Raw genomic sequence first — 21,614 nt, 5'->3', positions numbered from 1 at the left:
GCTTTAGAAAAACTTGGCCTGAGAGATGGAAGATTCTTAGCTGGGTTAGTTCTGCCACCTACAGCTTGGAACTGACCTTCACATCTTTTTACCCCAAAACACAGTTAGGAAAACCGAGGTGAAAGAAAGAGTTCCTCTTCCAATTTGGGCGCGTGGAAGTGTATCTCAGTTCAATCCAACATGCATTTATTCAGCACTTACTAAGAACCTCTATAAGGTTCTGGGAATACAAAGACAACAGTGCAGGAGTCTCTGCCCTCAAGGAGCTTACATTCTACTGGGAGAGAGGGGAGCAGTTGTATGCACAAATAAGTGAAGACTGTAACAAAGTGACTGGGAGGGGAGAGCTTTCTAACAACTGGGGAATCAGGAAGGCCCCATATTTAGGGGGTAGCCCTGGAGCTGAGCCTTGAAGAAAATTCTCCAAGAGACAAAGGAAGGGGAAGGAAATTTAAATAAGCGTTTATCCAGCTCCTACTATGGACCAGGCACTGTACCAGGTGCTTTACAATTATTATTTCATTTGATCCTTGAAACAACCCTGTAAGATAGGTACTGTTACTATCCCCATTTTACAGTTGAAGAAACTAAGGCAAACAGAGGTTAAGTGACTTGTCCAGATTCACACAGCTATTAAGTGTCTACTCAAGGTATTCCTGACACTACTAAGTGTCTGGGGCCAGATCTGAACTCAAGGTATTTCTGACTCCAGGCTCAGCACTCTATCCACGAAGTGAGGCAGGAGAAAATGCCAGAGATTAGAGTTTAGTGTTTAGTGCTATGGGGTATGGCTATTCTGGGTGATTTCATGGGTAATTCATCATGGCCTAGGAAAGATTTAATTGAGAAAGATGTAATTTAGTTCAGGTGCTTCAATAATGAACATAGTCCAAAGGAGTTTCTTAATAAGTTTTCATCAGAGGCAGCCTGGTGTAATGGAAAGAACGTTAGGCGTCAATCCTTGTTCTACCCCCAGATGGGCTACTCATTCTCACTGTGACCCTTAGCAGGAAGCTTTCTGAGCTTCAGCCTCACTTGCAAAATGAGGGGGCTAGACAAGTTGATTACTAAGGTCCCCATCAGCTCTTGCTTTCTATAAATACTAGCTACTATTGTTGTTTATTCCTTGGTGTTTTATTGGGGAGGAGTCCTGGACTGGAAGTTTGATTGTCAATTTCTAATATTTACAATCTGTGGGACCTTGAACAAGTCACTTCTTCTTTGTGATTCAGTTGCCTTATATGTAGCCTGGTTATATTAATACTCCCAGTACTACTTACGTACTAAGAGTAAGTGCTTTGTAAACCCTAAAAGCTATTTATGTGTGTTATTATTATTAATCTATCAATAAGCATTTATGAAAACCTTACTAGGAGCCAGATAACTTTGCTACCTAGAAGGGGTAAAAGACAATTATGAAGTTTATATATTGGCTATGCTTATTATACATAATCTGTTTTACAACTATGCTGTTGTATTGCAATTTTTCATGTGTATCAAATTATAAAGTTCCCAGGAAGATTCAGTGAAACAGTCGAATTGAATTCCTAGTATTCATTGAGTACTATATTTAGGTGATGTATTCAAATCACACTTAAAACATTTTCCCCAGGATTTAAAATTTCTTAATTTAATAATCTATGCGAAACATAATCTGATTCACTCTGACTCAAACAAATTGTCCATGATGAATACTCACTAGGAATTGGTCTCCTTTCATTGAAAGATTTCAGACAAACTTTAAATATTTTGATCACTGCCTCCCCTTGAACTCTGAGGAAGACAGCCAAGGACCCTGAACTCAAGTACCCTGGGAACTGCATTGCCCCCAAAAATATTGGCCCTGTTTCCATCCCAGGCCCTACATTCACAGAACGTTAATAAGTGGTTAAGCATAGAAGTCATATTGTCCACATATTACTGTTATCCCTTCCACATCAAGACTTTCCCCATCATGGTTTCAAAATATCATGGGTTGGTGTAAGAAATTAAATGGGAATTTTGGAGGAGTTTTGGAGGAGTTTTGTAGAAGCCACAGAAGATGCATGAAGGCCTGCAGATGACAAAGAAAAAGTTTAGAAACTCAGAAATGCATAAAATATATGCATAGTATTGTATAATATCAGCATAATTTATCATGTAATATGATAATAATTCAGACTTCTTCTCTGGGATGAGGAGAGGGCCAAAAATTTTCACTTGGATTTTCTAGATTTTGGGGGCACTGTGCCTCTAACACCTATGCTATAAAAGGGATAACTGTACGTGCTTTATAAAAAATTTTTATCCAGCCAACTTTTTAGACACAAGTAATCCCAAAAGGTTCTTTACAGATTTAGGGAAGTAATGTATGTAATAAAATTAAAAGTGCTAGACCTGAGTTTGAATCCAGGGTCTGACATTTGCTATCTATGTCACTGTCTGCCTGTCTTTCATTTTTCTGGCTTAGTTTGTCAGATGAGGATACTTTCATTACTTATCTTCCAGGGGAATCCAAGAAGGCTATTTTTGAACTTTAAAGCATTGTAAAGATGAGAATTAGTCTTAGGAGCAGGACTGACCTTATGTTGGGGCATATGAAGAAGCTACCCTATGTAGGCACTGTCCAAACCCAGGTCCAAACTTACCCTGGACCCGGTGAAGGCAGAGGCATTAAGTGGAGTCCTGAAGATTCTATTATATCCACCATTTCACCACAGTTTCCAAGGCTATAATGCCCCCTGTACATCCTTACACTGCTGCCTGGGACCTTCTATTTGCACTGAAGGAGCAGAGAGGAAAGAGAAGAAGAAGTGATGAGAAGTAGTAGGCCAAGGGAAAAGTTTACCCCTCTTCCTCAATTCACCTGCCTCTAACTAGCTGACCCATTAACTAGCATCCAGTTTAACCAGCCTAGCATAACAACCTATAAAAACCATGAATGACTGATGGGATGATGAGGTCTTCAGGCTAAGGCCAGATGGCCCCTGACCAAGGATATTGTAGAGATGACTCTTGCTCAGATAGAGTTTGGACTAGGTAAGTTCCAAGGCTCTTTCCAATCCTGACTTTATGTGATTTATAGTCAGTGATATTTGTAGATAGATGATGAAGGTGTAATGTGCTCCCTTGATATTCTGTATGTGTGTCCCCATAAGTATTTCTGGGCCCCTATGAGCACAGAATTCTAGTGTGGGATATAAACTGAAATGTCCAATTTCACTTTATATTTTACACATTTCCCCTTGGAGACATTTTAGATTTCAACTGGCTCTCTGAGGTCATCCGGATGAACTGGAAGATTTAAAATCCATCATTTTTAATCCTGTTCTCTTTACATTTTAAGTCCAGTTCACACAAAGCCAGATGGCTTCCTCTTTGCATTTTCCAGATAGAGTTTGCTATTCAACTTTACCAGGTCAGGTAAAACACAAATTGGAAGCGATTAACAGCAACACTTAAGAGGGATTAGTCATTTGGGCAAATAGATTAAAAATGATGGAGGAATTTTTCTAGGAGTACTTAATGCTCTATTTCATCCTTGAATTTCAGAAGAAAGAAAGAAAAGCTTTTTGTAAGGAAAAGGGAATACTGAAATATTCAGATGGAGCTGAGCTGTCTGGATGTGGGGATTTCCTTCAGTGATCTAAGCCACACCCCATCCGTGGCCTCTCATCCTGTGCTATTGCTGTCCATAGCCTCCCAAAAGCTCATCATATGGTGCTCACCTAACTGGTGGGGGCTTTTCTGGATCCTTCAATGGAGCACACACACTGTCCATTGATTATCCGATTGGGGCAGCTAAGTGATGCAGTGGATACAATGCAAAGTCTGGAGTCAGGTAGGGAACAATGTGTGTGCAATATCATCGAGTGGTCAGTTACTTTTCCTGAACTGTTTTGTCCCTTCTTTTAAGGTTTGGCAAAGGGGAAGCCTTATTGGGCAGGGAAAGGGGGAGAGATACTTTTGGAAATGAATGTGATTTCTTTAAAAACATGCAACAACAAACATATTTGGCCTCAAACATTTAAACTAGCTATGTGACTCTTGACAAGTTACTTAACCTCTGTTTACTTCAATTTCTTCATTTGTAAAATGGGGATAATAATAGCAACTACCTCCCAGGGATCATTTTTGTAAAGCACTTAGCAAAATGGCTGGCACATAGAAAGTGCTATATAAATCTTAGTTATTATTATTATTATCCCCTACTCTCACCATATGACCAGCCCATCTTCTTTTTTTTTTGTTCGTAAATTTCTTTCATAACATCCTTTATTCCAGTTATACTCATTAATTTCTTCTTTGCAATGTATTGCAGCCTACTTACATGCACCATGTGCCTTTCTGTTGCCTTATGGGTGGTTTTCATTTTCAATCCACCAGTAGACCTGGTTTTACAAGCTTGCCCTTGAAAAAAACAAGGTTAGAAAATGCACATTCCTCATTTCTTTTATAAAAGAGGTAGGGAACGATGTGTGTGCAATATCATTGAGGGGTCATTTATTTTTCCTGAACTGTTTTGTTCCTTCTTTTAAGATTTAGTAAAGGGAAAGCCTTATTGGGTGGGAAAAAGAGAAGAGAGATTTTTGGAAATGAACGTCATGTTTAAAAAAAAAATGCAACAATAAAACAAAACAAAAAGAAAACATTTAAAGAATAGTGGTTTTAAAAACCACTGGGAGAGGTCATGTTTCATACTGGGGAGCTAGCCTGAGTCAGGAAGACCTGAGTTCAAGTCCTTCCTTGGGGACATAGTGTATTGGTTGTGTGACTCTGGGAACTCACTTTACCAATGTGCCCCCAGGCACCTCTAAGACTCTCAATTGCAAAACCTTTGCAGATCTACAAAGGTAGAGAAAGTTTTCTCACTGGGTGTTTCCAAACCCAGGAAAGCACAGGTTCAGGCCAAAACAAGCATAAACAAAAACAATAACAACAAAAATTGGCCTTGTCCCATCTCAGCACAAGAAAACAGCCCCCTTTTACCCCATCACTAGCATAGAAATATGCAATAAAATTTAAATTAACCGGAATGTTCAAGGCATGGAATTTTCTGGTCAATTGAACCTATTGTGGAACTCATTTGCCAAGAAATAGAGTTGAATTTCTGCCTTGCCATGATGCTGACCCTCCAGATAATGCTACATTACATAAATGGTCATTTTTTAGGATTGTAAACCTAGAAAATGTAGGAGACAGGACTGAATCATAGAATCTCAGAGTGGGAAGGGACTTTAGAGGTTCATAGGACCATAGATTTAGAGCTGGAAGAGACCTTAGATGTCATTGAGACCAACGCTCTCATTTTATAGATGAAGAAAGTAAGACCAGGAGAGGTCAAATAACTTGCCCTGGTTCACACAGGTATGGTGGGATTCAAAACCCAGCTTGACTGTGTCATCCTGACAAGTTCAGTGCTTTATTCACTCCCCCCATATTGCTTCTCAAGGCAAGCCATTCAACATGGGACATGAACCTACAAGCCCGAGACTGAGTTTCATGCTGCACAGATTCACCTAGCCAGGTATGGGTCATCTGGTTCAACTTCCCACCCACAGTCACAATCCACTAAACAATTTCCCTGCCAAGTGACACCTAGCCTCTCCTGGAAGGCTTCTGCGCTTGGTAAATGTTCAACACAAGTTTATTGAACTGATTTACCTTGTTTCCTCAAGCAACTTTGTTCTAATTATTAGAAAACTTTTCCTTATATTGAAACAAAGTCTGCCTCCCTATGGCTTCTACCGTTTGATACTATTTCTCTGTAGGGACAAATAGTATAAATCTAACCCTTCTTCCACAGGACAGGCCTTCAATGATCATGTTCCCAAAACCTTTTTTTTCCTGTTGTTTTTCCAGTTGTTTCAAGCAGTCTTCATTTCCCTTACTTGAAGATACACTCTATAAATTTATTTTTTTAAAGGGGGTAGGTAGTATTTGCTTACCAAATTCCAAATAACATGAAATTGGTTTCTCGAGATTTGTTACTTTCAACTAACAAAAATCAGTAGAAAATCTATAGGTAATTAAAAATTTGCCTTTTCAATTTTTTTTTCATTTTAATTCTTTCAAAACACTTCTACTCTTTGATTTCACCTTCCAATCCCCACCTCCATCCCCCAATCTCTTAAAGTCAGTTTAAATCTGGCTTGTGCAAATTGAAGACAAGTAGAAAGGAAACCATATAGAGCTAGAGTCAGTATTTCCTGTATGTGCTAGTAACCATATTTATGATCATCAAAACCAGGATGAGATGAAGGCGTAGAAGGGCTTATGGATCAGAGAGAAGAGTCTAAGACCATTCCTTCTTAACCTCTTTTGCTGATTCACCATCTACATCATGCCCCTGAATGTGGTTGCTCCCCAAGTCTCTGTTTGTCCTGAACCCTCTTCTATTTTCTCTTTACATTCTTTCATTTAGTAACTTCATCAGCTCCCATGGGCTTCATTATCATCTCTATATAGATGACTCTTATATCTTCATATCCAGACCTAGTCTAACAGCAACACTTAAAAGGGATTAGTCATGCACTGAAGAGGGGAGAGGCTAGAGGCAGGAAGACCAATTAAGAAGCTATTGCAATAGTCAAGGAGAATGGTATAGAGCACCTGAACTTCTGAGCTGATAGTGGTCATGTGAGTAGAAGGAAGGGGATGGATGAGAGGCTGTGGAAGTAGAAATAACAATATTTAAAAACCGATTAAAATGTCTAGTCTCTCTATTGAGCTCCAGTCATCCATCTCCAATCTGCTGTTTAATATCTCAAACTGAATGCCCCCCGTGTCAAACTTACCCTCCATAAACCTTAACTCATTCATTATCTTTTCCCCAAAACACAACTCTTTTACACAATTCTCTCAGGTTTACAATTTCGGCATCATCCTGGATTCCTTACTCTCCGGGCCCCACATCTTCAATCAGTTTTTAAATATTGTCATTTCTACCTACATGGCAGCTCTCTCATCCATCCATTTCTTTCTATTCACATGACCACCATCAGCTCAGAAGTTCAGGCGCTCCATACCTCCCTCTGCTTGAATATTTCAATAGCTTCTTAATTGGTCTCCCTGCCTCTAGTCCCTCCCCTCTTCAGTGCATCCTTTAAACAACTGCTAAAGTGATTTTCCTAAAATGTGTGTCGGACCACGTCACTCCCCTACTCAATAAACTCCAGTGGCTCCTAATTGTCTCTAGGATAAATTATAGCCTCCTCTGTTTGATTTTTAAAGCCCTTCACAGCCTGGCCCTTAACTTACCTTTCTAAATTTATACATCACTTCCCTTACCACACTCTATGGTCCAGCCAAAGTGATCCTCTTTCTTTTTCTCGCACATGACACTCTAGGCTAAGTGGCATAGTACATAGAATGCTGGCCCAAGAGTCAAAAAGACTTGGATTCAAATCCTGCTCCATACATATAATTGGCACTCAACAAATATATGTTGTTTGATTATCACTTTCGTTATGGACGAGTCCTTGTAATTCAGGTTTCGTTACCTTTTTTTGGCTACCATACCATACCATTCATCTCATTTTTAACCTAGTTAAAGTTTTTCTATTTATGCCTACTTAATTTCATCTTATTAGATCAAATCCCCATAAATATCTTTTTTATATTCTGATTCTTTTATAAAATGTGTTATGTATAACACCCAGCTTTGGGTCATTTGTAACTTTGATAAGCATGCCACCCGTGCCTTTATCCAATCCATTGACCACCTTTTTCAATGGAGCAGGATCAAGGAAAGCACTTTTTGCCACTCTGTGTTAGCATCAATTCATTAATCATCATTTTTTGGATCTAATTGTTCATAATGCATATAATTGGACCATTATCTAGCCCTCACCTTTCTACCTTATCCACGAGGATATTATGAAGTACTTTGTCGAATGATATAGCTATTGCATTCCTCTGCATGGCATAACTTATTCTTCATGAACCCATGCTGGGTTGTAGTCATCACTTCATCTCTTTCCAAGGATTCACAAATCATACTTTTAATAATATGTTCAAGAATTTTGCCAGGAAATGACATTAAGCTTAGTAGCCTATGGCTTTAAAAAAAAATCTATCATCTTTTTTCTAAAATCAGGACATGTATCTTTGAGCAGTCTCATGGCACTTAACTTCAGTATGATGGTACCTTTGTATTCATCCTCAGCTACCTGCCCTTGTTCTTTTGTTCTCTACATATCTTAAAATGAGTTGATCAGTGTGTTCCCTAGGTACCTATAAATTCCTTTAATCCCCCTTGTTCTTCCCTGGAATAATTTGTGTCCATGTCATGAAGAAATTCATTCTTGAGAAATCTGCTTTTTCCCAAATCCATGCTGTACCTCAGACTATGCTCAGATTTCCTTCCGGTATCTATCAGGAACTCTAACATACCATGGTCATATTGTCCCAAGGTTCTCATCATTTCCCCCTCAGTAGTCAGTTACTTTTCAGTGGTCAGAAGCAGATGCATAATAGCAGGCTTCCACCTCTTCCACCTTTTGAAAACTGGTATTTCCATCAGCCCTATTCAAGAAATAATCAGCTGCTTAATTTTTTTGAGAGAGGTGAAAAGCAAGAGCAGAAGTCAATATTTACCTAATTTCCTTTTTTTAAAAATTGGTATAGACAGAAAGTAGACTAGGACATCTATCAAAGGAGTAATCACTTTGGACTGGGAAAGAAAGAAAGGCTTCCTAGAGAAAGTGAGATTTGAACTGGGATAAGGAGGAGGGATGTGAGGGACACTTTTGGTGCAAGTGAATTAAGGAATCCCAGAACATAATTTGTGCAGAAAACAGCAAGGTGAGTTCAAGTTCATCACTTCTTAGCACTGGACAGGACCTTACAGGCCATCTTGTCTTACCTACTTTTTCTGCTGCTAAGGAAAGAGGGACAGAAATACACTCACTTGCCCTAGGATCACACAGGGAGTTAATGGTGGAGTCAGGATTAAAACTCAATCCAGTAGTCTTTCCCCTACACTAGGGTTCCAAATCGAGTAAATCATTTTGATGGAGCCAGGAACTTTCATTGGGGTGAGTAGGAAACAAAGTTGTAAACAGGCTGGAGCCAGATTATAGAAGGCTTTGAATGCCAGGCTAAAGAGTTCAGACTTTTTCCTGTAAAAAGTGGGAAGCAATAAGAGCTAGGGTTCTTTACCTGGGATCTTATCCATGGATAGATTTACAGAGTCTTGGAACTTGGATGGGGGAAAAATACATCTTTATTTTTAACTAACCTCTAACTCAAAGTTAGCATTTCTTTCAATTTTGATTTTTTTAAGAGAACATTTCTCTGAGAAGGGGTCCATAGGCTTCTCCAGACTGCCCAAAGGGGTTCATGAAACAAAGTTAAGAAGGTCTAAATTAGAATATCTTGAGCACGGGAGCAACACAATACAGCATAAGTGGAGAGAGAGCTGGAGGCTAACAGAGTACCATATTTCACTAAATAATGGTTGCAGATTTTATGCCATTTTTTTTTTTTTGCAAAACAGTGGGGTGTGACCATTATATGAATCTTTTAAAAAATCATGCCAGTATTACTTACAAATCATTTACTATTAAACTGTCTTTGGTGCAAGATTAGGTTGCATGGAATACTCATGAATATACATTAAAGTGGAAACATACAAGTCTTGCCATATCACGTGACTTACTCACGGCAGCTTTGCCTGCCTGCCCACTCCCCTTATGCCTGCGTCTCTTCATTGGGTTGAGCGAGAATACTGTAGTGTTGTACTGCAGTGCTCTAAACAAACCACGCAAGTCGGCTTTCAGAAATATACCAACAACGTGTGTGCACTGAGAATTCTAGGCTTGCAGCTCACAATGCATGAGATCTGAGACCAGTAGCAAAACGAAAGTCAGGACAAGTTGTCATGGCCCTAGAATGCACAGGAAGAGTCAGAAGCAAGAAATCTTTTGAAGCTTGCCCCATGTTAAGAAATGACTCTGTAAACTTGTAAAACCACCATTTGAAAACTCAATATTGCTGCTTTTAGATAGTCTGAAAAAAAAGGTCATTGGGACCTTTAAGAAATAGTTTATGCTTACTGTTCAATCTTTTTCAGTCATGTCCAACTCTTGTGACTCTATTTGGGGTTTTCTTGGCAAAAATACTGGAGTGGTGTGCTATTCCTCTGCAGCTTATTTTACAAATGAGGGAACTGAGGCAAACAGGGTTAAGTGACTTGCCTGGGTTCACATAGCTAATAAATGTCTGAGGCTGGATTTGAACTGAAGTCCTCCTGACTCCAGGCCCAGCACTCTATCTACTACACCATCTAGTTGCCCTTTTCTTATAGATAAAGCATAAATGTTTGGAAGCTCAGACTGTAATCTAAAAAAGAGTTAACTATGTTCACTGAATGCCTTCTTGTTCTGACTCTATGGGCATGATCCAGATGCTACTACTGGCATAGCACTTCGGGAGAAATAGATTATGAAGGGATTGCCTTTCAAAGCCAAACATACAGTGTGTAATATTCCAGGAGTTAAAAAATAAAATTTAAACTAAGAAATGTTTGTCATGGAATTAAATATGTTAAAGGAAGGCAGGGAGAATCCTTCTTAGATTCACACTAATACCATGCATATTTTATAATTTTTCATTACATATTGCTAACATAACATTCAGAAATCGTTTATGCTTATAGAAGAGTATGATTTTTACACACCGCACAATCCATGACTTATCATCACAGGCCAACGGCAAAGCAACAGGACACCTAAGAAGAAACTAAATACAAACACCCTGTATCTTCAAACCCTAGAGTTCTAGAACTGAAAGGTTATTTCATTTTGCTCTTGAAGAAACTGAGGCTGAGTCCCATAGAGGTTAGACAACTAAGTAACACACACAGAGTAATTTAGGGGCAGAGCCAAAATTAGACCCCAGGTCCCCTCACTCTCAGTTCAATGTGCTTTCTGCCACACCACACACTTGCTAAATAAAAGAAAGCCAGACCTGAGAGTCTGTGGTTTCATTGCTATTCACTCCAGATGGTATTATTCAGTAATTTGAAAAAGAATTATATAGCCCAACCTAAGTTAGGCAGGAGAGAATTGAAATATATGAGAATAATACAGCAGGGGCAGTCTCTCCCCTACATAGCTATATACATTTTTATAAAAGAAAGGGTTGTCGTATAAAACATTAAATTTGTCCTGCCTGGCTCCAAAGGGCAGACCTAGAACAATCAATAAGGTTTCAATGAGGCAGATTTTGGCTTTGTGTAAGGAAAAGCTTCCTAATAATTAGAGTTGTCCCAAAGTGAAATGGGCTGCCCCGTAAGTCAATAGGTTTCCCTTCATTGGCTATCTTCAAACAGAAGCTGGATGACTATTTGTCAGGAATGTCATGGGATTCTTATTCAAATATGGCTTGGCCTAGATGACTTCTGAGGTCCTTTTCAATGGAGAGATGATGAAATTCTGTGAAATGTCACTCTTCCAACATTTTCTGGGTGGGAGGGGATGGTGGGGAAGGAGAAATTGCTCCATTTGCCAATTTGTGGCATTGTCTGTCATTTTTAAAAAAACCCTTCAGAAAATTCAGGAAAATTGACACTTTGTAAGTAAGTAAGCTTTGAAAGAACTGAGAGTCTATGCTAGCCTTATGTCCCCGTTAATTATTGGATTTTAGAGTTAGGAGGAAACTTAGAGCTCATCTAGGCATAGAATCATAAAATTAGAATTGGAAAATACCTAGAGGTAAGGGTGTGTTGATCAATGGTTTAACAACCAGCTCTCTGCAAATATATATATTATATATATATATATATGCCCATGACACACTTTAAGTTTAATCTGCTTTGTTAACATTTTCTCATCACTTGTTTTTTTGAATATTTTATTTTTCCCCAATTACATGTTAAAACAATTTTTAACATTTTAAAAGTTTTGAGTTCCAAATTCATCTAGGCAATCAACAATAGACCAAGCCTAATTTGTAGCATTTGCCAGTTTCCAAGGTGTAAGTGCTCCTACTGAAAATTTAATAATTGGCTCTCAAAAGCTGGTAATGACCCAATTCCAGCACACCCTTACTCAGAGGTCATTTAGCCCAACTCTTGCTCACATCATGAATCCCAGCCACAACATCCCTGACCAAATGGTCATGCAGCCTTTGCTTCCAGTAATGGTAACTCACTACTCTTTGAGTCTTCTCATTCCATCTTTGGACAACTTAAATGTTAAGAACTTTTTCCCTCCTGATGAACTGAAATCTACTTCTTTATAACTTTTACCCAGTGATCCTAGTCTTTCCCTGTGGGGCCATGCAGATCAAACCTTCCATCTGACAGACAACCCTTCAAATATCTGAACACTGATAATATGTGCCCCACTAAGTCTTCTCTTTCTCACCTTAAAAGGCCTCATTCCTTAAAATGATCCTCCTTTGGCTTTTGCTTCCAGGCTGCTCACCAACCTGTCACATTCTTTTGGATACTTTCAAGTTCATCGATATCTTCTAAAATGTGGCACCTAGAAATGACTTCCCTATTTATCTCTTCATTCAATGTTTATCACATTTGCTATTTTCAGAGCACTAGGCTAGGTCCAGGTAAAGCTGCCAAGACAAAACACAATCCAACCCATTTGTCTTGCAAATGAGGAAACTGAGGCCCAGAAAGGTTATGTGATCCAAAGGTCAAATAAGTGGTAGGAAAGCTGAGACTAAACCAAAGTCTCTTAATTCACAGTCTAGGATGCTTTAATACTATATTTTGATGTCCTCTTATTTAATTATCACTTGAGCCATTTCTAAGATTCATTCTTTAATTACTCATTATCTTTTTTTCCCCCTCAGAAAGTTGATCCTTCAGGCTCAAATTCTTTTCCTAGGCAATAGTATATAGACACTCTTTGTTGTAGAGCAATATATAATAGCAATTAGCAAGTAGTCATTCCAGTTGGGGTTATTAGATCCTTAGTATGTTTGTAGTAGGGTGGGGGCTAGTCACCTGAAAACTCTTTTCTGCCCGTTCCCCATTATTTGAATTACTATGTGGTAAGCCTGCAGTCACATGAAGAAAGAATAAGAATGATAGCACACATAGCTTTCATATCCTGAAGAGCTTTTTTTCAAGGATGTAGTATAACCAACATAATTTCAGACAGACAGCAAGTGCAGGTTGGAACACAGATACTAAAGGGCACTTCCTTCCTCGAGTGTTTCCAAGAACTGACTATCTTCCATTAGCCTCGTAAAGTCTCTGTATGCCAGTGCTCAGTTCACCGATGTTATCACCGATGTCCATGTGAAGTTTGTGGGACAATATAGCAATACATTTTGTGACTGGCTTCCTCTCCTTTTGTAGAGCAAAAACCCTCATTTCTGATATGTAATCTGCACCCCTCCTTTCACAACCTATGTCTTGTAGATTTGGAGATGAAATGATTGGCCAAGAAACAGATGGCCAAGCCTGTGATTGGTCTTTCTGGACCTCTATCCCATGCAGCCCCAGGGCCCTGTGGATAGAAGGTCTCTGAGGAGTAGCATGCACAATGAGGCTTCTCCTAGCACCCTCACACACAACCTTGCCGATGACCGTTGTTTTTAGACAATCAGAGTTGAAAAGGGTCTCAGTGAACATCTAGTTCAGCTCATCAGCCTCTACTTGCTTTCTATCCTATCCACCACCATCTGTCATCCTTTCCCCCACCAGTTCCGAAAGAAGCAGCCTCTTAAAAATTCATTAAAGAATGTTGTGTAGGTCCCATTTTGAACTGATGAATTGATTTTTCTTAAAGACATATTAGGAAGACATCAAAACCATGAAACCTGGAAAGAACTGTACTCATTTGCCGAAATATGAACCAATGTAAATACAAATGGCACTCTTTCTTTCCCAAAAACCAAACCATGCCGAAAGTTCTTCCAAACAAAACAAAAGCAAAATTCTTAGTAATTAGTAAGCATGCTGGAATGAGCAGAGAGATTGGAAGCAACTGTCAAGGGTCCAGGTCTCAGGACTGTGACTAAGTTCATAGATGACATATAGCTAGTTGTTTGTCCTCTGTGGGACTTATCTTCATCCATAAAAGTGGGAGTTGGACTAGATTTCTAAGGGTCTTTCTAGTTCTAACACTGTGCAATCATAAAATATGGATTACAATGACAAGCAAATGAGAGTTCTGAGTAAATGAATTGTTTAGGTGACTTTTAACCCTTTTTATTTTAAACCAAACTCCTGAAAATCTTGCTAAAAAGTATATTTTCTTATTTCATTAAGTACAGCCCAGTGAACATAACTGAATTTTTATTCAATAACTAAGGATTTTGCTAGTTCTGAAGGCTCATCATTCAGTCACCACTGCATGGCACGTTTGGGTGGCAGGCTAAAACAGGAGGGCTTTTCACAAAGTTCAGGGGTGTTACAGACATGAAAATAATATATTTATCAAGCAAACCAGGAAGTTAAAGGGTAATTCAATATATGAATATATGCTATGTAATTCACATATCTCTTATCTGTACTCGAAATCTCCTTTATGAGTATGCTTCTTGCAGTCAGGAATGATAGACTGATAGAGCAATATAGATCAATTAATCAATCAGAACTCTCAGCTGAACTGTAACTTGTCTTCCAATATCCATATCTACTCACTGGATTGCAACATTATTCCTTAAAACCTCTCTCATTGCTGGAAGGCAGCCTTGTTCCAATTGTTTTATTCTTCCATTTTCCAAAACTATAATTCATTCAGTTAAATTCAACAAGCATGTATTAGCAGCTACAGGTGGCAAAGCACTACTTTGGGATTTGAGGACAAGTCAGAATTTTGCTAAGACACTCTCACTGTCCTCATGGAGATCACAGTCTGATGGTCTGTGTCATCTTCTTGACCAGAGTAAAAGTGAATAATCATCTGGGGACGATGTCACTGTGCCAATGAATTCAATTCAATTTGACAATCATTTATTCATTGCTTACTATATACAGGGCAATGTGCTAGGTATAAACATGAGGTATGATGGAGAATGATGTAGCACATCTTCTCAATAGCTAAGGAGTTTATAAGACAGCTGGTGGCACAGTGGATAGAGCCCTGGACCTGGAGTTAGGAAGACCTTGTTCAAATCTGGCCCGAGACACTTACTAGCTATTTGACTCTGGGCAAGTCATTTAACCTTTATTTACCTCAGTTTCTTCAACTGGAAAATGGAGATAATAATCACACCTACCTCCCAGGGCTGTTGTGAGGAAAAGCTACTTAGCACAGTGTCTGGCACATAAGGGTTACTTAATAAATGCTTCTCCCTTTCTTCCCCTCCTCCTTCCCTTCTCTAATCGGCAGGCAGTGAAGAGTCAGAGGGTTCTGAACAGGAGAGTGACGTGATCAGGGCTGTGCATTAGAAAGATTCCTCTGGCAGTTGGACATAGCAAGACTGAAGCAGGGAGACCCTGGGGTATGAAGGCAATCAATCAGGAGTGAGAGTAAAACAGAATGGTCACCACTGAGACTCATGGTAGAATTGTGAGGGCAACAGAAGCAAACTCAAAACTTTCTCCTTGGCCCTGGAAAAGTTGTATTTACTAAGTCTGTTGTCTTTCATCACTTCTCCTAAGTCCAAAAGACTTTTTGTTTAACTTTGGCCATGGTACAGTGCAAAGGGACCTGTCTCTGGAGTCAGAGGACCTGGATTCAAATCCTCCCTCTGATAATTACTATCTGGGTGACCTTGGACAAGATAGAGTTGTACTAGATGGTCTCTGTAACTAACCCCTTCCAGCTCAATATCCATGCACCTATGACTCTGTTGTAGCTCACAGGCTCAGGCCCTAAATATAGAGTCTAGTGGAACTCAGCACAGAAGAGATTATCAGTCTATGGAGTTTTTTTTAACCCCAGCTGCAGTCCTCTCCCAGACACACAAAGATTAATTAGTGATTAGTAGCAGCGTTCTTGAATACAAATGGGAGGCAGTGCCAAAGGATCGTCAGAAGTAGAGGAAGTGAATGAGCTCTTTGTAGGAAGGAGTACAGGCATGCAGAAGTTCAAATCCAGCCTAGACACTTACTAGCTGGGTGACTCTGGACAAATCACTTAACCCTGTTTGCCTCAGTTTCCTCATCTGTAAAATGAGCTGGAGAAGGAAATGGCAAACCCCTCCAGTGTCTTTGCCAAGAAAACCCGGAATGGAGTCACAAAGAATCAGACACAACATCCACCATACCTGAAATTCTCTCCTTCTTCATCTCCTCCTCCTAGCTTCCCAGGTGTCCTTCAAGTCTCAGAACTCTTGTGTCAATCCACTGCCATCTGTGGCTCCAAGAAACTGTAGCATGGGCAGCAGCCACAGCCGGGTAAAATCATCTCAGCAGAGGGGCTAAACCAAGTTGAGGGTAACCAATAGCCTTTGGTTAGTGAGTTAGGGGAAAGTCTACTGCAAGTATGAGAAGACTTGCCTGATGGAATAGGCAGATATGAACATTTTGTTTTGAAGGGCCATGAAGGTGGTTGAAGCAGGTGCTATGGAGCGCTTAGAGCTTGGTCAGACATCAGAAGTGCCCAAGGTCAACCACTGCATCCCAGGTCATCATCAGGGGGCTTGACTTTTGTCTTGCCACCAGAAGAAAGAGTGTAAAGAAAGACAACTTTGTGTAATTCTGCCTCACCTCAATCCAATTCACATGCAGGTCAAGACATCACCCCATGATGTCATTGGTCCTCTTTGAAAATAAAAGACAAACAACAACAGGGATACCTTAGAGATGCTGCAGGTTTGGTTCCAAACCAGTACAATAAGGCAAATATCACAATAAAGCAAGTCACATGAATTTTTGTTTCCCAGTGCATATAAAAGTTATATTTACACTATACTGTAATCTATTAAGTGTGCAATAAGTATTATGTCTAAAAAAGTACATACCTTAATTTTTTAAAAAAATTATTGTTAAAAAACACTAACCATCATCTGAGCCTTCAGCGAGTCATAATCTCTTTGCTGATGGAGGGTCTGGCCTTGATGTTGATGACGGGTGACTGATCAGGGTGGTGGTTGCTGAAGGCTGGGGTGGCAGCAGTAGCAATTTCTTAAAATAAGACAACAATGAAGTTTGCCTCATCCATTGACTCTTCCTTTCACTTGAACATTTAGAAGCCATTGTAGGGTTATTAATTGGCCTGATTTCAATATTGTTGTGTCTGTGGGGATAGGGAGGCCTGAGAGAGGAAAAGAGACAGGGAATGGCAGGTCAGTAGTCGGTGAAGTAGCCAGAATACACACATTTATCGATTAAGTTCACGGTGTTATATGGATGCAATTTGTGGCACCCCAAAACCATTACAATAGTAATATCAAAGATCATTGATCACAGATCACCATAACAGGTATAATAATAATGAAAAAGTTTGAAATATTGTTATATTGTTAGAAATTGAAATATTGTTAGAATTACCAAAATGTAACACATAGACACAATATGAGCACATGCTGTTAGGAAAATGGCACCAATAGATTTGCTCAATGTAAGGTTGCCACAAACCTTCAATTTGGCTAAAAAAAAAAAGGCAATATCTGTGAAGCACAATAAAGTGAAATGCAATAAAATAAAGTATGCCTGTATAGAGGGAAGAGAAAAAGACTTAGGGACTTTGGGGGGCATCTACACTTTGAGGGTGGAAGGAGAAAGAACAGAGAGGTAGAAGAAGGCAGGCCTAATGTTTCCTCACCTGATGACTCCCTGGAGTCACATCACAATTTCTTGGAGGACAAACCTCTGCATCCCTCCTCTGGAAGTTCAACTCCTTCCTGTTGAAGAATAGGTACATATCTATTCTTGAGCTCCAATCTCCAACCACCTAACGTGGGTCTTGTGACTCTTTACAACTTTCTTTCTTTGTTTTTGAAATCCTTCTGCTTTTTTAAAAAGAAGCTTCCTTCTATGTAATAGCCTGGAAAGAAAGACATAGCTTTTTCAAGGGCCCTTACCTTCTCTTCCAGGAGGCAAACTAGCGTACACTTTGAGCATAGATAATGACACTTGGCTATGGCAGAAAGTCAAACCTTGCAGGTCACTGGAAACTCCTTCCTCCCCTCCATTTTTTTCTGCAGGGGAGATCTTCAGACCTTTGTCATTGTTGGTGGTGTGTGGTGTTGATGTGGTGGAAGAGTAATCTAGTTTTATAACAGTTAAACAGTGAAGGTAAAGGGGACTGGATCATTACAATCATTTCGGAATTATGCAAATAAAGTAACCAAAATGTCCATATCTTTTGACCCAGAGATTCCACTACTAGGCTTATACCCCAAGGAGGCCACTGATAAGAACAAAGTCCCTATATTTAGAGCAGCAATTTTTGTAATAGCAAAGAATTGGAAACATAGTAGATGCCCACCAATTGGGGAATGACTAAACAAATTGTGGTATGTGAATGCAAAGAAATATTACTATGCTATGAGAAATGATGTGTGTGCTGAATACAGAGCAGCATGGTAAGAACTATATGAACTAATGCAGTTCAATAAGCAGAACCAAGCAAACAATATACCCAACAACTACCACAACGTAAATGCAAAGAACTGTGATAAAATATCAAAAATTGGTGTTTAAATTCATAAAAAAACAAACAAAGCTCAAAGGAAGAGAGCTGAGAGGACACCCCCATCCCATCTCTCTGTAGAAGTGGAAGGTCCACAAGTGTTATACGTTGCACATATTTTCAGTCTTTTTCTATGTTTTGATAAGTTACGCTGGTTTTTCCCTCTTTTTTGTCTTAAGAAATACTAGGCATTATGTGGAATAGATCTCTGGGCAGGGGAAGGTGAAAGATAGGAGAAGGGGAAATAGTGGTGATGAAAAAAAAGAAAATATCAATTAAAACATTAAAAGTATTTTTTAAAAAGAAAGTGAAGGAGCCAAATATATATAGAGCACCCAACTATGAGCAAAACCTAGATGTATGCAATATCCTCTTTATATGTCACTGAAAAGTGCTTTGCAAACATTGAAATGCTATATGAATGTGAGTTATTTTAGTACTGTGCTGTGGTGCCAAAACGTAAATGATAATTTAAGGTGTCATAAATTGTTAATAAGATTTTTCTCTAACTGATATATTACAAAAACAAAGCCAGGAAACACTAAAGCTTCAATAAGTTTTCAGATTGCTCCCACTGGTTTTCATTATCAAGACAGCATGGTGCAGTTCAGAGCTCTGAACTTAAGAGCCAGAAGACCTGGATTCAAGTTTCAGCGCTGCCTGCATGTTAACTGTGACCTTAAGCAGCTTTCTGAGCCTCTATTTCCTCATCTGTGAAATAGGGATAATATTTTCATTGACTACCTTAAGAGGGTGGTATGAAGCTCAGGTGAGATAATGTATGCAAAGTGCTGCATTAATGTAAGCTGCTTTTATCATTATTGTTACAATCATTGTGGTCAAATACCTATGCTTCTCATTTATTGCAGTTGTGTGTAATACTGGAACCAATGCAAGAGCTGATGTCAAGGCATAAAACTTACAATCTCAGCCCCCGAGACTGTCTGAAGACGTGCTTGTTTCAGAAATGGCAGCGCATGGTGGCACCACCAGGTAGCTTTTCTTCCTTCCTCCTGTTTATATTTGCACATGTTTCAATTTGGTAAGAACTGATGGGAAATGAATGGGGAGTAGTTTAACTTCATTTACAAAAGAATATTCCGTGCTTTCTTGAAGAACTTTGAATATTAAAATTTTAGAGTTAGACAAGACCATGGTTGTTTTTATTTATTGTTCAGTGGTTACAGTAGTATACAACTCTTTATGGCCCCATTTGGGGCTTTCTTGGCAAAGATACTGGAGAGGTTGCCATTTCCTTCTCCAGCTCATTTTACAGATGAGGAAACTGAGGCAAACAGGGTTAAGTGATTTGCCCAGAGTCACCCAGCTAATAAGTGTCTGAGGCCAGATTTGAACTCACGAAGATGAGTTTTCCTGACACCAGGACGAGCACTCCATGCACTGTCCAATCTAGCTGCCCATAGACAATACCTCAGAGATTAAAAAAATACAACCCCTTCATTTTATAGAAGAGGAAAAATGAGGAAACTGAGGCCCGGAAGACTTATGTGATTTCCCCAAAACTCACCCAGCAAGTTAGTAACAAAACCAAGACTAGACCTCCTAAGCTAGTCTTTTTAGCATAGTCTCATATTTTAGAAGGAAGGAAGGAGGGAAGGAAGGAAGGAAGGGAGGGCGGGAAGAAGGAAGGAAGGGAGGGAGGGAGGGAGGAAAAGAGGAAGGAAGGAAGGAGGGAAGGAAGGAAGAAAGGAAGGGAGGAAGGGAGGGAGGGAGGAAGGAAGGGAGGGAGGGAGGAAAAGAGGAAGGAAGGAAGGAAGGAAGGAGGGAGGGAAGGAAGGAAGGAAAGAAGGAAGGGAGGAAGGAAGGAAAGAGAGAAAGAAAGGAGGGAAGGAAGGACTAATGGATTGAAAGTAAGTTATACTTGTCCTATTTGTTAAGATATATGTAGCAAAAGGCAGCTTAATCATGAAGAGAATGTAAAATGCATTCTTTTTTCCAGCCTTTGCTAAGATGCAGGTTAGACAGTAGAATCTCCTGCTGGGGTTTTGAAATTACAGCTTCACGTCATCATTAATTGTCTTCCTATCTCATACATTTTTACTTCCAGGCATTTGTTGAGCCTCATTGATCACAAAAGCAAAACATATCCATTCACCAAAAATTATTTTTATAAAAAGTAATTATTAACATGAGGCACACTGCTTTCTGATTCATGAAATATGATGGTCTAAGGCCTGAAGGAAGGGATGGGGCCTTAAGTAAGATTAATATAGGTGGCTGAACCAAGTACATATTTAGAAAATAGGAAAAATTCAGAAATTAACAAAGTCTCATTTAAACCTGTTTTAATGCTTATCTTAGGGGAATCTTGGATTTTTGGGAAAAGGTTTAAACTTCATTAAATGCATTTGGATTTACTTTATTTTCGTTGTCATCGATAGCATTTTGTATATTCATCAGACCTTACAATTCTCAAAGCACATTCACAGAGATCAGCTTATTTGAGCCTCACAAAATCTTGTGAAGTAGGCAGGGCAGAGGCTTTTAGTTCTGTTTTACAGATAAGGAAACTGAGGCTCACAGACATTAAAGTGATTTACATAAGGTAATAAATAGCAGAGCCAGATCCAGGATTCTTTCCTCCATAGCAGGCTGCCTCTCAATCACAATATGCTGAATAAACATAAAAAACCATTGTTTTAGGAGTGATGGAGACTTGACAGACTAAAAAGAAGGCGTGCGACTAGGATTCCAAGAATGTGCAGTTTAAGTGGGAGAGAAGATGCATAAATACTTAGCCAAATAGCACACCTATAGATATATATATAGTTATGGGTACAGAAACGTAACAAGTGTCCAATTCTGAGGAACAAGGAATGAGCGATAGTCCTCTCCAGATGGCCCCTGAGACCTCTATTTTTGCCTCCATGATCAGGAATAAGTTTTTCAACCCTCCCCTTGCCTCATTTGCTCTTATCTGAAATCTGGAAGCAATAATAACTATACCCATCTTCCCTCAGGAAATGATATCCCTTAAGCAAAAGTTTTAAATTCAATTACAGAGGAATTTTTAAATATCTTTGAATACTTTGGAGAAAGAATGTATAACTATCAGTG

The 21,614-nt window shown here is 39.2% G+C and overlaps 1 protein-coding gene across 11 annotated transcripts in view; it reads left to right on the top strand.

Annotated features, from left to right (window-relative positions):
• The window catches only part of LDB2 (LIM domain binding 2), a 411,762-nt gene that overhangs the window by 379,698 nt on the left and 10,450 nt on the right, over nt 1-21,614 (top strand). For all 11 annotated transcript variants that reach the window (XM_027836666.1, XM_027836665.1, XM_027836664.1 and 8 more), the window contains one exon: nt 19,406-19,529. In XM_027836666.1, the coding sequence (XP_027692467.1) occupies nt 19,406-19,529 (124 nt within the window). The remainder of the gene's footprint in view (nt 1-19,405; nt 19,530-21,614) is intronic.

The sequence above is a fragment of the Vombatus ursinus genome, unplaced genomic scaffold, assembly GCF_900497805.2.
Source record: "Vombatus ursinus unplaced genomic scaffold, bare-nosed wombat genome assembly UNPS02014818.1, whole genome shotgun sequence".
In the NCBI taxonomy this organism is placed as follows: domain Eukaryota; kingdom Metazoa; phylum Chordata; class Mammalia; order Diprotodontia; family Vombatidae; genus Vombatus; species Vombatus ursinus.
The sequence above is the reverse complement of the archived record's forward strand: the minus strand, read 5'-3'. Positions and strand labels throughout refer to the sequence as shown.